The sequence below is a fragment of the Schistocerca serialis genome, chromosome 5 (assembly GCF_023864345.2).
Source record: "Schistocerca serialis cubense isolate TAMUIC-IGC-003099 chromosome 5, iqSchSeri2.2, whole genome shotgun sequence".
Lineage (NCBI taxonomy): Eukaryota > Metazoa > Arthropoda > Insecta > Orthoptera > Acrididae > Schistocerca > Schistocerca serialis.
Window position 1 is genome coordinate 143,590,550 of NC_064642.1, and position 17,036 is coordinate 143,607,585.

The 17,036-nt window shown below is 37.6% G+C and overlaps 1 protein-coding gene across 3 annotated transcripts in view; it reads left to right on the forward strand.

The window, feature by feature from the left end:
- The window catches only part of LOC126481569 (hrp65 protein-like), a 158,361-nt gene that overhangs the window by 43,479 nt on the left and 97,846 nt on the right, over nt 1-17,036 (forward strand). For all 3 annotated transcript variants that reach the window (XR_007587592.1, XM_050105424.1, XM_050105423.1), the window contains exons 6-10: nt 1,041-1,149; nt 4,022-4,208; nt 5,260-5,450; nt 6,136-6,247; nt 9,021-9,046. Coding sequence is in view for 2 of the 3 variants with exons in the window: in XM_050105424.1 (XP_049961381.1) it covers nt 1,041-1,149; nt 4,022-4,208; nt 5,260-5,450; nt 6,136-6,247; nt 9,021-9,046 (625 nt within the window). In the remaining variant the exon portion in view is untranslated. The remainder of the gene's footprint in view (nt 1-1,040; nt 1,150-4,021; nt 4,209-5,259; nt 5,451-6,135; nt 6,248-9,020; nt 9,047-17,036) is intronic.

Here is a 17,036-nt window from a genome sequence, read left to right on the forward strand (position 1 = left end):
TGTTCATCAATAATTTCATGAGAGATTACCAACCAAATTTTTATTAACCAGCTGTAACTCATTTTGATTATCATTCAAATGCATGGTCAAATCTGACCTGGAATTAGCAACATTCTTGTTTTCTTTAACTCTGTGTCCAAACAATATGAGAAACTTATTTCAGTTTTACAAAATTAACCTTTATCATAGTAACCAGTGGATACAGGAACAAATTGACAAAAAAGTAGTTGTTTTGAGGTGGTAGTTTTGTGTTAAAACCATTGGAACCTGAAGTTTCAGCAACCCATCATTTCATGTGATGTATTTGAAAGCAAATTCCCACTTTACCTGGACAAAATCCTAAATCTTGAAACTTCCAGGAACTCGTAAATATTCTCTTACTCGGCCTAACAGCCATAGTTGCAGAGTGAACATTATTACAGTGTATGCCAGAAGATGGAATATTGTCATTCCAAAACCGATTGAAAAACAATGGAATATTATTGGTTAACTGCCTGCAGTTTCTTCTTTTTGTGAAAAGAGAATTATCTGTAAAATAAAAAAAAAGCTATATGATGTACAATAAGAACGTTGCTTTGGGTGTCGTCTTTGAAGACCTTTATCAAGAAATTTAGTCAAAAGCAAACAAAAATATGGGCCTATTTACTTAATCCTTAGTCTGAGTGTGAATGAAAGTCTGTAATACTGAATTGATATGGCTTAAACAAATTACATTATATGTTGTGAAATCTTGGTGTCAAGCCTCAGTCCATCACTTCTATTACCCCTATTTTGTCAAACCTTTGACATGCCAATAGATGGCATGGATACAGTCTTAAGTACACATGCTAAAATTCATATGTCCTTACTAGTACGGAAATTGTATTTCAGATTTGTTTCATTAAATGTGCAGGTCCAGAGTTGATTCATTTAAGTTACATTGGTGTTAAGTTTTAAAGGTTTCCTTGTTCTAAACGTGTGCACATTTTTCATTGTTTCGTTACTTTTTTTACTGTAGTGATAGATTAACATGAGAAATCATTATATTCTGTGACTTGCAGGTCTTTGCGTCCTGTTGTTATCGAACCATATGAACCATTAGATGACACGGATGGCTATCAGGAGAAAAATCTGCCTAAGAAGAACCCAGAGTACTACAAGATGAGAGAAGTGAGTGTGCTTTAGCTTTAAGGATATTAGTGACACCTTGGTGCAACATTTAAATACTATAGTAGAAGTTCCTTGTTATTAGTTCAACCCTTCTTATCAATTCTGTGGCCAATACAAATATCTGATAGTTCACTTGTGGAGTCAGATTGAGCCCTGTGATATTTTTTGGTAATATACGGGTTCTTTTTAATTGTTGTCCACTCTTGTAAAAATAATTGCCTCCGTTCAGACATAGGGTGTTACTAATGATATTATCTTTTAAGTCTGAACATCATTTTAGTCTTTTCTTCAGAATTTTGCAAGATTGATTTTATATTGTATAAATATTGGTTACCTACAAGAAATTAAAACTGTACAAGGACTTGCGAAAAATAGTATATAATGTAATGTGAAGCTGCACAGAAATATTAAGGTCTGTCATGTAGGTTAATGGGGAAATTATTTTTAGCTACACACTTAATATAAGTGCTTTGCATACACTGTTGAATTTTCAACTTAGCTAAAATTTGAGAAATTTTGGTTTTGAGATGAAAACCTCTTTCTGGAACTGGCCAGTGTGTCTAAATTCAAAACTTGTCATGTAAATACTGCCATTTAAGGAAGAAAGTAGGTCAAACTATTAGAAATCCTTTCCCTAATACATAAATAAGTCTTACGAGAGTGTTAATTTGTTACCAAATGTAGCCGCCAGTTTTATTGTGAGATGTCATATTTTGTGGTGGTAAATGTATGTACTGTATTTACCTGATTATAAGGAGACGTTTTTTCCTAAATTTGTTGTTCGAAATTTACAGTGTCATATTCAGACTCAACTATTGCAACTGAAGCTAACACTTTTGGTTTTTAATATAGCATATAGGTGTAGCATCAAATTTGCAGATGCAGCTTTGGCTATTGAGCTAATGTGCAGATTGATTTTGAGGAATTCTGAAGGGAAGGGTGAACAAACTATTCTTGCATTCGAATGGCTCAGGATTTCCCAATACGCCAAAATGCTCGATACGGTATGGACATTGCTTTAACAATAAAGTGATAGAACTAGCCACAACAGTAGTCTATTGCTCTGCTTAAAATTTGACAATTTTGTGAAACCCATGAGGATGCTATCGTCTTAAAAACTCTGTAATTGTATTTGGACAGGTGTGCAGTAAAAAATTGATTCTATTTTTAAGTAAAGGTGACAATCAAAAGTGGAAATGTTTTCCTTCAAATAACGTTATTTCATTGCGAATCCAGATCAATATGTTGTTTGATTGTGAAACTGAAATAATTTAATGTGTGGGCTACAAATGAGAAAATCTGTAAAATGATTAAAATAATAAATTTTTGACAATATAATGTAATTGGATAGATGATAAATCTACTCGCAAAGTGACGGCAGAACAACACACACATAAGAAAGAGTTTACGTATGCAGTCTCCTTCTGGCAGAAGGATTGAAGGGAAAAGGAAAAAGACAAGATAGCTTTGGGGAAAGTGGCAGATTTCGTAATAGTCAACCAGAACCCTGGGCCAAGGGAGACTTAACAGTCCGGTAAGTCTCCTGTGACCTGGGGTTTTGTGACTTTCCTGAACTCCAACACTTCACCTAAACCTCTTCCTTCTCCTTCAACCCTTCTGCCCGCATGAGGAGCCACTGGTTCCGAAAGCTTGCATGTGTAAAATCCTTTACTTAAAAATAGGTGTGTTCTCCTGCTGCCACTTGCTGAGTAGTTTTTTTTATCTATCCGATTACATTATATTGACTGTAATTGTTGTCAATTGCCGTGCTAAGTCACGTTGTGGGGATAGTACTAACAGACATGGTAGTGTGTGGGACGAGCGAAAGTTCAAGAATTGGACTGAATCGTGTTGCTTTTATTTATGTATTATCTGCTGCTGTTTCTTATGACTTCAATTTTAGAAGATATTTCACAGCTGCTGAAGCACAGCACTAAGAAAGGCTTGAAAGAGGAACAGTGATACCAGTTCTGCTGAGAACTAGATAAGAGTGGGTAGGGGTCACGGGCAGGCAACAAGTTGTCATGATATCGACCATGGAAATCCATACTGCAGACTTCGTTTTTTTTTTAGAACATCTAGCACATTTAAACTGCTGTTTTCCTCTATGCGTAAGTATTGGGAATTGACTTCAAAATTGGACAAATACTCAACAGAAGTATTAATTTCTGCAGGAGACTGTGAGTTTAGCAAGGGCTCGGGTCGCATTCTTTTTTTGTGCTGCAATATTGACAGAAATGAAAAGGGTGTGTGGCAGCTGCTGGTTCTACAGTCAGTGGCAGGCAGATATGTTTGTATGCGAGAAACATGGTAATATTCTCAATTCGTTATCAAAGTGAAAGTAGATATGTGGTGTTAGGTCCCTCGGTAACCACAACCTTATAAATTGCAATATATTTGGAAGAAACAGGCAAATATTTGTGAAAAAAGAGATAAAAATTTCACAGCTGTGATATTAGGATGGATGCCATAGATGATAGGGTTGGTAAATCAAAATGGTAGAAAACAGTCCACAAATTAAAGCAAACCCTTTTTCGTTTTTCTCTTTGTATTATCAAAATGTAGTCAGTCAACAAATATGATAGATTTAGATTAGGTATGGTATTAAATTTCTTGGCAGCCTCTTTGTCAGTAAAACAGTTTGTGGTTTTGATTAGTCAGAATATGTTAAAAATAATTTTTCCCAAGAAAAATCATAAATGGGGTTGTCATCTTGTACTCAAGTGAATACGGTACTTTACTGAAATTGCCTTGCTTGGCAGACTTCAAGTAGAAAGATGTGCGCAACAATGACGATGAGAATTATAAACCAGTCAAATTTTCCCTGTAGTGTGCTTAAACAGGCTGAACTTTAAAGCTGAGTTATTTGTAGGTGGGACCACGTTTTGCAACACCAGGAAGCTTTGAGTATGAGTATGGTACACGTTGGAAGCAACTGTATGACTTGCACAAACAAAAGGAAGATTCCTTGCGCCGTGAAATGAAGATGGAAGAAGAAAAACTTGAAGCTCAAATGGAATATGCTCGCTATGAACACGAGACAGAGATGCTGCGTGAACGTAAGTAGCTATAATAGCATTCTATCAGTACTTGGCTTGTTTGCTTAATTGATAGCCGGTTGTGAACTAGAATACTGGGTTTTATTGTACATTACAAAAGCTCTTTCTCTGAGAACTATGTAATGTAGCAGGAAATTTTAAAATCTTATTTCATTCGTAGTGCTTAAGAAATTCTTACTTTTGCTTGGTGCAAGCAGCACATAATTGTTGTAAAAAGAAATAGTTTAGAAACATTCAAAAACATTGCTGCTGTTCTGTATGCCATATTTATATCATTGTTCAAAATTAATGATATGAATATAATAGAGGGAAACATTCCATGTGGGAAAAATATATCTAAAACACAGATGATGTGACTTACCGAACGAAAGTGCTGGCAGGTCGATAGGCACACAAACACACATGAAATTCAAGCTCATCAGGAAAGAGGGAAGGAGGGGGAAGACGAAAGAATGTGTGTTTTAAGGGAGAGGATAAGGAGTTATTCCAATCCCGGGAGCGGAGAGACTTACCTTAGGGGGAAAAAAGGGGGTATGCGCGCGCACGCACACGCACACACACACACACACGGTATGTGCGGATGGATGGATGGGTGTGTGTGTGTGTGTGTGTGTGTGTGTGTGTGTGTGTGTGTGTGTGGATGTCTGGATGCGCGTGTGTATACACCTTTTTTCCCCCTAAGGTAAGTCTTTCCCCTCCCGGGATTGGAATGACTCATTACCCTCTCCCTTAAAATCCACATCCTTTCGTCTTTCCTTCTCCTTCCCTCTTTCCTGATGAGGCAACAGTTTGTTGCGAAAGCTTGAATTTCATGTGTACGTTTGTGTTTGTTTGTTTGTTTTTGTGTCTATCGACCTGCCAGCACTTTCGTTCGGTAAGTCACATCATCTGTGTTTTTAGATATATTGTTCAAAATTAAAATGACAACACATTCAGCAGATAGTATTGGAGAACAAATGGTTAAGTAATCATTGTGTAAAATTGATTTTGTGAGCAAAGGAATTTTGTACTGGGGAGGGGGGGATGCAGTGTAATATTTGTGCTTTTACAGAACTGCGGCAGCGTGAATTAGACCGTGAACGACAGAAACAAGAGTGGGAAATGAAGGAACGGCAGGTGGAAGAGCAGCGCCTGCAGATGGAAGAGCGTATGCGTCGCCAACAGGAAGAAATGCAGCATCGAATGCATCACCAAGAAGAAGAACTTCGCAGAAGACAACAAGAGAACAATCTCTTCATGCAGGTAAGTTAACATTTTTCTGCACACGAATATTATTTACTTTGTTAGAAATTGTAGCCACAGGACATTATTGGATTAAATTTCACATATGTGCAGCAAAGCATATGTTCACAGCTCCTTCTGTAAAATATATTTTACCAGTGGCCAAACTGAATGTAAACAAAGTATGATTTCATCTGTAATGAATCAAAATTAAGTGTAATTGTATGTAAATTTGCCTCAGCTTTGTTCAGTGTTCTGGATGTGGACATTAAGAGTTTTAAATTTTTAGTATGTGCGTTGATGCAACTTTCTGGTTACAAAAAGGTCCTGGTATTTTATGGTTTACAGTGTTGGTAGGTAGAGACGTTGATTCTTTCCAATGAACCTATGGAATAAATATTGGACAAATTTACTGTGGTAGTGCTGAAAAATTAGCATTAATAAATAGCAAGTTGCTTGTTGTTCATACAGTGGTACCCATGATGTCAATTGTTACTCAGTTTCTCGCCTTATTGATTTGATAATGTTGAATTGTCAACTCTGTACATAAATCAACATAGTCATTAAAGTCAGTGTTAATACAGCGCTTATAAAATTTCTCAAGGATTGGTTGCAAATTTGTGCATAATTTCTCAAAAATAAGTATGCTGCTTCTCTTGTCAAGGCCGCATGCAGATAATTGACAATAATCGTATTGTCATTTCAGGCGCATCAGTTAAACAGTCTCCTGGAACAGCAAGAACAGGCATTGAGAGCCAATCCTACAGACTATGATGCAGCAGCTGCCGATCCAGTCATTCGTGATTATGATGCAGTTGGTAAGTTGTGAAGTATGTCTGATTCTACCAGACCTGTGGTTGGAAAATTTTAGATTAAAATCGCGAATTTTTGTGTGTGTGGGTGTAAAAGTTACTGCTAATAAAGAGATGTGCATATATAAGTGATTTTTACGTTAACAAAAATATTGACAGTTCTCATATTCCCAGAAAATGTTCTTTAATTATGCTTTGTGCACGGTTATGGCAGAAATCTACTTCATTGAATGATGATTTCATTGGATTTCCTTATAATTTCAAGTAAGAAAAGTGAGATAGGCTGCAAGGAACTGAAATCTGCAGGCAAACAGTGTACTTTACCATATTCTTATTATTGAGATAGTCCTTAAACTTAACTCTGTGCAAAATTCTACCAGGCGGCTTCCTCCTTCATTTCTTCCCCCCAATCCGTATTCACCTACTATGTTACCTTCTCTCCCTTTTCCTACTGACGAATTCCAGTCACCCATGACTATTAAATTTTCGTCTTCCTTCACTACCTGAATAATTTCTTTTATCTTGTCATCAATTTCATCATCATCTGCAGAGCTAGTTGGCATATAAACTTGTACTACTGTAGTAGGTGTGGGCTTTGTCTATCTTGGCCACAATAATGCGTTCACTATGCTGTTTGTAGTAGCTAACCCGCACTCCTATTTTTTTTATTCATTATTAAACCTACTCCTGCATTACCCCTATTACCCAATCCTTGGGTAACAGAAGAAATATTGAATTTAATTGATAAAAGGAGAAAATATAAAAATGCAGTAAATGAAGCAGGCAAAAAGGAATACAGACTTCTCAAAAATGAGATTGACAGGAAGTGCAAAATGGCTAAGCAGGGATGGCTAGAGGACAAATGTAAGGATGTAGAGGCTTATCTCACTAGGGGTAAGATAGATACTGCCTACAGGAAAATTAGAGAGATCTTTGCAGATAAGAGAACCACTTGTATGAACATAAAGAGCTCAGATGGAAACCCAGTTCTGAGCAAAGAAGGGAAAGCAGAAAAGCGGAAGGAGTATATAGAGGGTCTATACAAGGGCAATGTACTTGAGGACAATATTATGGAAATGGAAGAGGATGTAGATGAAGATGAAATGGGAGATATGATACTGCGTGAAGAGTTTGACAGAGCACTGAAAGACCTGAGTCAAAACAAGGCCGCGGGAGTAGACAACATTCCATTAGAACTACTGACGCCTTTGGGAGAGCCAGTCCTGACAAAACTCTAAAATTTGTTGAGCAAGATGTACGAGACAGGCAAAATACCCTCAGACTTCAAGAAGAATATAATAATTCCAATCCCAAAGAAGGCAGGTGTTGACAGATGTGAAAATTACCGAACTATCAGTTTAATAAGTCACAGCTGCAAAATACTAACGCGAATTCTTTACAGACGAATGGAAAAACTGATAGAAGCCGACCTCGGGGAAGATCAGTTTGGATTCCGTAGAAATGTTGGAACACGTGAGGCAATACTGACCCTACGACTTATCTTAGAAGAAAGATTAAGGAAAGGCAAACCTACGTTTCTAGCATTTGTTGACTTAGAGAAAGCTTTTGACAATGTTGATTGTAATACTCATTCATATTCTGAAGGTGGCAGGGGTAAAATACAGGGAGCGAAGGGCTGTTTACAATTTGTACAGAAAGCAGATGGCAGTTATAGGAGTCGAGGGGCATGAAAGGGAAGCAGTGGTTGGGAAAGGAGTGACAGGGTTGTAGCCTCTCCCCGATGTTATTCAATCTGTATATCGAGCAAGCAGTAAAGGAAACAAAAGAAAAATTCGGAGTAGGTATTAAAATCCATGGAGAAGAAATAAAAACGTTGAGGTTCGTCAGTGACATTGTAATTCTGTCAGAGACAGCAAAAGACTTGGAAGAGCAGTTGAACGGAATGGACATTGTCTTGAAAGGAGGATATAAGATGAACATCAACAAAAGCAAAACGAGGATAATGGAATGTGGTAGAATTAAGTTGGGTGATGCTGAGGGAATTAGATTAGGAAATGAGACACTTAAAGGAGTTTTGCTATTTGGGGAGCAAAATAACTGATGGTCGAAATAGAGAGGATATAATATGTAGACTGGCAATGGCAAGGATCGCATTTCTGAAGAAGAAAAATTTAACATAGTGTAGATTTAAGTGTCGGGAAGTTGTTTCTGAAAGTATTTGTATGGAAGTGAAACGTGGATGATAAATAGTTTGGACAAGAAGAGAATAGAAGCTTTCGAAATGTGGTGCTACAGAAGAATGCTGAAGATTAGATGGGTAGACCACATAACTAATGAGGTATTGAATAGGACTGGGGAGAAGAGGAGCTTATGGCGCAGCTTGACTTGAAGAAGGAATTGGTTGGTAGGACATGTTGTGAGGCATCGAGGGATCACCAATTTAGTATTGGAGGGCGGCGTGGAGGGTAAAAATCGTAGAGGGAAACAGAGAGATGAATACACTAAGCAGATTCAGAAGGATGTAGGCTGCAGTAGGTACTGGGAGATGAAGAAGCTTGCACAGGATAGAGTAGCATGGAGAGCTGCATCAAACCCGTCTCAGGACTGAAGACCACAACATATCATAGGATTAAAAGTGGCAGTGTGTAAATTTTGTCTCCTGGATAGTAGTCACAAAATTCCTTCAGTTTGGCAGATTCTTTGAGCTGAAGACAAACCTGAAAACTGCATTTGTCAATGGTAATATTAAGTTGTGGTACTATTAAATTAATTTCAGCCATTGATTTGCACATAAGTTAATACTCTGTTTTGTTCACAGGTGCTGAGGCAGGAACCATCCCGCCGGTGAGTATTAAGATTAGTTCCTAGAATACTGTTATTCATAACTGGCTTATGAATGAAAAGGGCAAAACCTGTTTGCCAAAATTTTATCACAATGATAATGGATACTAATAGTACATTGGTGTGTGTTGTGTGTTGTTTGTTTCATTTCTCACAAACATTACTTTGTTTTTGAAATAATACTAGCAATCATTCCGTAACTATGTAATGAGCAGTTGAGGAGATACTGTTTTTCAAATATCGGTTCATCATTGAAAGGGACAGTTCCTGGCAGATTTTGCTGTAACTGAACACTCAGTTTTGGCTTGTGTGTCTGCTGTAAAGAAAAGTTTCGTGTAAAATGGTGGACATGTAATTTTTTGCCTTGGGACATTTGCTAGCTGTTAATTGTCGGTTGAGATATCAAAAATATAAATAACATGTAGCAGAATCAAGTGTGATGGGCAACATGTTGCAGAATTGACATTGAGTAATACAATCCCGAGAAAAAACGTACGTTTAATGTAGTTTGTTTGAAACACTTAGTGTAAATGGCTACAGGGTCATTAAATTTACTAGTGTCTTTTGATTAATGCTCGTTGCGAGCAGCAACATTGATGTTCTGGGTTCATAAACTAGTGTTTGATTGTTGATAAGAATAAAAATTACCTCTCACTCAAGAGGAGTAACAGTGCATCAGCTCTAACTTTATTATGTTTGCAAAATACAAGAGGTCCATTAAAATTGAGTTGCTTTATTTACAGTGGCTGAAAGTTTGTAGTGTAATGGTCAGCTCTGAATTTAACTCGTGTTTTAAAACTAGGTTTTAAAACTAATTATAAACATTCAGTACACTTACATTATTTTGAATCACTTCTTCTGTATCATTAAATGAAGGAGGTTGGGGGGGGGGGCACCACTTATTTTATTGGATTTTGTGTGGTGGGATGTTAGTTTGTATGTTGCACTAGTATTGCAAGAGACCAGTGATTTAAATAAACTTGAAAAATATCATCCTACATTGTGGGAACAATGAAATTGTATTCAAATAGTGTCATGGATGTAGATGGTGTAGTCGCTCCTGGGGTAGTCTGTGGTTAGATGCCTGATATTGGATGTAAATAATAAAAGGAAAAGGACAGATTGCTACTCATCGTATGAGTTAGACAGGCACAACGAACATGTGTAACTTTCTGCCAAAGCCTGCTTCACATCCTGTGATCCCAATATGCAGTATCTGGGACCAGAATTAAACTATCACATGAAATTAAAGCAGCAGTGTGCAGGGGTGGGAATGGGAAGGGATAGCAGGATATGGGTGGAGGGGGAGAGAGAGAGAGAGAGAGAGAGAGAGAGTTGTCTGGAAGAGCATGGAGGAATGACAAAGTGAACACCAGGTGTAACATTGAGTGTTAGAGGAGGCTTGTGGGAAAGCAGAGGAGCGGGATAATGGAAAGACAGGTGGGTGCATTGGCATTGAGCATCATACAATGAGGGTGAGGGGTTGTAAGTGTGAGTAGGGTGGAGATGTTGCCACAAAGGGAGCAGAAACTTGGGTAGAGGGTGTGGGGACAGTATGTTACTCTAGGTTTAGGCCAGTATAATTTTGGGAGCAGAGGATGTGCTGTAAGAAGCCATTGAAATAGTGTGTGTTGTGTTCAGCTGCATGTTGTGCCACCAGTGATCTGCTTTGCTCTTGCCCACACTTTGATAAGGCTTTCCATCCTGGTGGACAGCTGGTTGGTAGTCATATCAATACGAGAAGCTGTGCAATGGTAGCAACTGTGCAGGTGTTACATGGTTGCTTTCACAGATGACCTAGCCAGTGGTGGGGTAGGATAGTCCTGGGATAGGACAGGTATAAGAAGTGCTGGATTGGGCAAATCTTGCACCTGGTTCTTCCACAGGATGTGATCGCTGTGGCAATGGGTTGGGGTTGGCGTAGGGGTGGACTAAGATGTTGGGGAGGTGCGGTGGGTGATGGAAAACATCTTTCAGAAGGATGGGGAGGATATTTTCTTAGGATGTCCCTCATTTCAGGGCATGATGATGGGTAAGCAAAGAATGTTCTAGTCTAGTTTGCAAATAAATCTCCCGTTACTTTTCCCACACACTTAGCTCTCGCATCCCCCCCCCCCCTTTCCCACAAGAACCAGCTACAAAGGAGTGTCCCCTTTGTCATGCACTACCACCATGGAGTGGAACTGAACCACATACTTAGTCAGGTCTTTATCAATTGTGATGTCCTGAAATGAGGGATCATATCCCTGTGGAAGATACAGAATTATACTACCCGATCAGAGGCTGGGTCACCTGCGAAATCAGCCATGCCATATACTAGCTCCATTGCAATCATTGTGCAGCCTTTTATATTGGTGTGTCGACAGCCAGCTGTCCACCAGGATGAACGACCTTTGCCAAAGTGTGGCAAAGAGTAAAGTGGACCACACTGTGGCACAACATGTGGCTGAACATAACATTGATTTCAGTGGCTGCTTCACAGCCTGGGCCATCCAGCTTTCCTGAACTGCATAGATGGTGGTTTTGGAGTTTTCCTTAAATCATGTTCTTGGTTCCCAAAATTGTTGGTATATGAGAATACTGTCCCCACAGTCTCTTCCAAAGTTTCCAACCTCTTTGTGGTATCACCTTCACACTATTCACACTTAAAACCCATTACCCTCATTGGAGACACACACACACACACACACACACACACACACACACACACACACACACTCTGTACCGCTTCCATTTACCTGCTCCTCTCTTTTGCTGATCTCTGTCCTTGCCCACACCACCTTCCTCCACTCCTTGCCCCAAAGCCTGCAGATGCTTCTGATGGTAGCAGTTTTGTCATGCTTGCATTGTTTGCAGCTAGTCCCTGCACCTGCCACAAGACAGTGCTCTTCTTGTCCCACCTGTATCCTGCTATCACTTCCCCTTTACCACCCTCTCCAGATTAATGCTTCTGTTCCACACGACAGTTGTATTTTGATCTGAGCTGCCAGAGATTGTGTGTGTGTGTGTGTGTGTGTGTGTGTGTGTGTGTCCTGTAGTGAAGAAGGCTTTGGTGGAAAGCTAAATGTGACAGTATTTCTGTTGCACCTGTCTGCAACTTGACATATTGTCTTTATGGCAAGTAGAAATGTCCTTTTCCTTCTATTGTTGATATTCCAAGTTTGAGTTTGTTTGATACTGGATATAACTGTGTGCTAAACTTAAAGATATCGTGCAGCTTTTGGTCTATGAGTTGCGGGTTATGTCATTTAGTGAAATGAAATCTGTAAGTTGATTTTAATTTTTTTATGTGTAATGTTATGTTAGGAGACATTGAATGGGTCAGAAAGAAGAGTGAATACATACTGCTATGACTGTGAAAATTTCAAGGAAGATCATTTATAATGCAATGCTGATGTAAGTTGTCATTTAAATCAGGAATCTGTATTGTTGTTCCAGAACTCGACAAGCTTTCAGGTGTTCAGGGATATCTTCTGAGTACTTTGGTACAAAAGACATGTGGTTTGTGGCAGTTTGTTAGATTAATAATATAATCATGATTTTTAAGTTTGTTATTGCAGTCACTCTGGTTTCTGTGAAGATAGCTTCACAATTCTGTTGGATGCATTATTACTGTGATGTGGTTTCAGTTGGTGTGGGAATAGGTCAGTGTAGTGTCTCCCACTCTTGCGGTGCATGCCGACAGACTGGTCATTCAATAACCTTATCCATATCAATACTGTTGATCAAGCCTGTTAGATGTGACATTAAGTATGTGGCACGTAATGTCCATTATGTGCTCTACAAGCCAGCAAGAAACAATTAAATGAAATGACCAAAACAGTCAGTAGATTATATTTGTAATTTACACTTCCATTCTAAGAGTGGACCATTTCTTTATAAACACTTTGCTGGGTGAGATTAAAACTAACTTAAGTTAGTGCAGGTCTGTCTGGAAAGTTAATTACAAGATAATCATCCCAGATACCTGCTTGCATTATTTGCAAATATATTCATACATGCCCTCTGTGGTAAAATGTAAGGGAACAGGTGTAGAATGTTGTCTTTGTTCAGATAAATCGTATTCAGCACAACTTTTTCTTTGCATTTCAGTGGCTTGTGCATCACCAGAGTTTTACAGTAATCATACCACATTGTATAAGAAGACTGTAAAACTGTTGTCTGCTTCATATTTGCTCTGCAAAACTAATTAGTCAAAGATATACACAGAAGTAGCTATTGTCAGTCTAATAGACAAAATTATTTTGATTCTGAGCATATTTTATGGTCTTGGTCAACACCACTTAAGATGATTCACCAGTGTGTACAGTGAACTCTTTCTGGTGTTTTTGTACTTGCACTTTCGCAGTATGTGGATTTTTATAGTCAGTTTTCAGATGCATATGTAGTGGAGTTGTTATCCAGTTCCACACAGATTTCTATCTATAGTTAAAATTGACAGTTGCACTCAAAATTTAGACTTTCGTGAAGTGTAATAATTTATGTTGAATTATTGCTTTCAAGAATATTGATAGTGCTGTTATGGCACTATTAGATTTCCAACAACAAATAGACTGTTCATGGCGTGAATTGTGAGAACAAGGATCAATATAAGCAGAATAGGAAATGTTTATTTATTGATGTAACAGTGAAACCAGGTTTTCCTGAATTTTGTTGCTTCCCTGGTTATAACTGCACTGTTGGTAGTCTGCTTCATTGGTCTTGCTTTGGAGTATGCTTACTGGTCATTAGTTAAGAATTAACACTAAACATGAGTTAATCCTCTGAATTAAATATTTATGCGAAAACAACAATTATAAAAGTTCTGTATGTTGTGGGAGAATTTATCTTTGTAGTGAGAAAAATTTGTCAGTGTGGGTTTAAATTCCCCTTGCTGGTACTTACTGCAGACACCCATCACTAGTGATATTTTCTCTCAAATATCTGCATAACTTTACTTAACCACTGTTGTATTTTATGACAATTTTGGAAGCTTATAAAATTGACTTGAACTGCAGTTACTGCAAGCCTTAAATCGTATGGCGTACTGGTATCTGTGCAATGTGTTTTTGGCTAAACCTTTAAGCAAGACCTCAGTGCTGTATTAAAATTGGATTTTTTCCTCAGTGTGCTATGTTCAGCTAAAAGTTAGTAGAAGATGTTACTGTGTAGTGCTCAGAAATTTCTACACTAAAGAGAGCAGTTAAACAAATAGTCTTGTTAATTGAAGAAATGTTGTTCCACAATTAGCATGCAATATTTTCTTTTGTTTGCTCTACAAATTGACACACAGTGAAGTACTAAAAATGCTCTATTAACTGCTGCCACATTTGCAGTACTCAAGTCACCAAGACTAATAATTTCCATTGACTGTTACAGGGGATGCTGAAAAACTTGTCAGCAGTTTAATATAAGACTTTTAAAGGTTACGAGTATTTAAAAATACTACTGTTGTGTGTGACTTTGGCTTATTAGTAACTGGATACATGAATAAGTTAATTTGAATTTCTTCAAATAGTTCTCAGCAGTCTGAAAAGGGAAAGAAAAATACTAAAGTAATTTGTAAAAAAGTTACTGCTTTGTTTCCTATTATCTACTATTTAGTGTGTTGCTGTAAAGTTCTCTGCATTCACTGCTGCATTTCTCTACATTCACTGCTACATATATGTTCACTTTTGTTTGTTGCCTGAGTCTAACTAAATCACGCCATCTTTTTCATGTTGTCAGATGCAAATTTAAGGGGGGGGGGTTACTTGTTTCTGTGTGCAGGGGCTCCACTTCCAAAATTTAGGTACACATTTTTATATTAAATTGTGGCTATTGAGACATCCAGAAAATTTAAAGAGATTGTTGATTGTTTTCTCAACATGATTTCTTCAATATCATCGTTCAGATACCCAATCCATTTGTTTTGTTCAGTTAATTTCTTGTATGTTTTCCTTTCAATATATTGCTCATTAGAATGCTTTAACTCCAATTCAGGTTGATAACTAAAGTGCAATTGGAATTTGTTGGTATAGTGGTGACTTGCTGTTTATAGTGTAGCATTACAGCTGATCTAGTGAAACAAAGGTTAACTCACTTGAGTCAAGTGCAGCTCACAGCTTTTCCTTTGTATTGTTGATTTGTTCGTTTGCAGGTCTGTCTTCATGTTATGTCTATTGTGGTCCTTGCATCTTCCAGTCTTTTTTTAAAGCCTTTTTCTCTTTGTATATGGTATCGCAGCAGATATCTTAGGTCATTGACCTGCTCTGTTGAACTGTTGTAATTGGCTTAGAACATATATAGAACCCTGTGGTAATGTCTGTAAATACCATATTTGGGGTGCCTAAATCAGAGTAGGTAAAAGAAAGATGAAATCGGGAACCACTGTATGTGGTTAAGGATTTGGGAACTTCTGCGAACAGCCTAGTGGCAGAGTAGCAGCCAGTGTTGTTGAATTTTGGGTCTTGTTCCATAGTGTTGAGCATTTTGAGGCTTTGGATTACATGAAACACTATTTGATTCGTGTTCATAGGTGATGGTGTTACAGGTGCGCGATATCACTGTAGTTCGTTTTTCTTGTAGCTGTTTATGGTGGGTGGAATGTTAGTGCTTAGCAGTGCCTCAGTAATATGAAAGAAATGGTGATGTGAACCTTCAAGCCAGTAATTATTATTATTCCTAGGCTGTAGAAAATGTCAGCTGCGGTGCCACATTAATACATTTTGGGAAATATAATCTTAAGTATACTTCATGTTTCTTCCGTATTATTTACTTGTAAAGAGATCTTGTTCTGGGTGTTTTATGTTTTTAGCTGTATGTCATGTACGTTACAACTTTTACATTGAAGTTAATCCAGATTCAAAATAAAGGATAGCTGCAGGAACTACTGTACATCCAGTTAGTTTACAAAATATGTGACCATTCTTGAGTTAAAATATTGCCTAAACATTTCTTTTTCTGAACATTCAGTAGTTACACGGCACCTGCAAAAATAGTGCTGTGTAAACTGCATGATTAAATTACGTACTTCAGGCCCTGGCTTGAAGGTTTTTGAATGAAATAGTAACATTCTAAGCATTGCTCACTTTGTGGTACGAAAATGAGCATGAAACACAGTTTCTCAAGAAGTTTCGAAAGGTATGGTATAAATCTATAGTTCACCAGAGTGGGATTGTAAAAGTATGTGGAAGTTACCTTTTCTGGTGGAAAGGTAACTTAACTTGTTCTTATACCTTGCCAAACTGTTTCAATATTTAGAGAATCCGTTTTACCTGCTGTCTTGAAGTATTAATTTCTATAGCAAGTTTTGAATGCTGTAGTTTTGTATTGTAGGCCAAATATTTCTGTAAAAAATCTGAACGCTACTTAACTAAAGTTAAGTTTGACAGGCAATAGTAATACAAATTCTGCACTGTTTTTGTTTAATGGCAAATGATTCATTGGTGAGTGAATGTCATTGTGTTGTTGGTGTGTAACTTTGAGTGCGTTGAAAAAATTTGGGCATGCATGACATGAATGTGATATATTTTTGTACTGGTATTGAAACATATTTGCTGGTGGCTGAACATTCTGAGACATCTATTGTGCTTAAAATTCTGCCTAAGAGATATTGTCACAGAATGATCAGTTTACTGTGAAACATTTAGTTCTGTGGGACCAGGAAATGCCAAATACTATTATGATGTCACATATATTATGCTTAGCATTTGACTTCTTCATAATTTTGAATTAGAATTTGCTTCAGATAAACTATATTTATCTAAATTTTCCAAATTCTATGAGGAAACTTCGTGCTACCGTTTTTCTTGTAGAATGTTGAGGTGAATAACTTACGTTCTTGCTATATATTTGTTGTTAATGAAATTAGATTTCACCTATTGGTTTTCCCTTCCCGCCAAAAAGCTCACTAAAGTGGAATATTTTTACTAACCTATTGTGAAATATATTTGAATTGATGAGGGGTGAATCATTGGGGCAATGGTTTTGCAAATTTAATGAATGTTTGTCTACAGTGAACGGGTGAAAATTT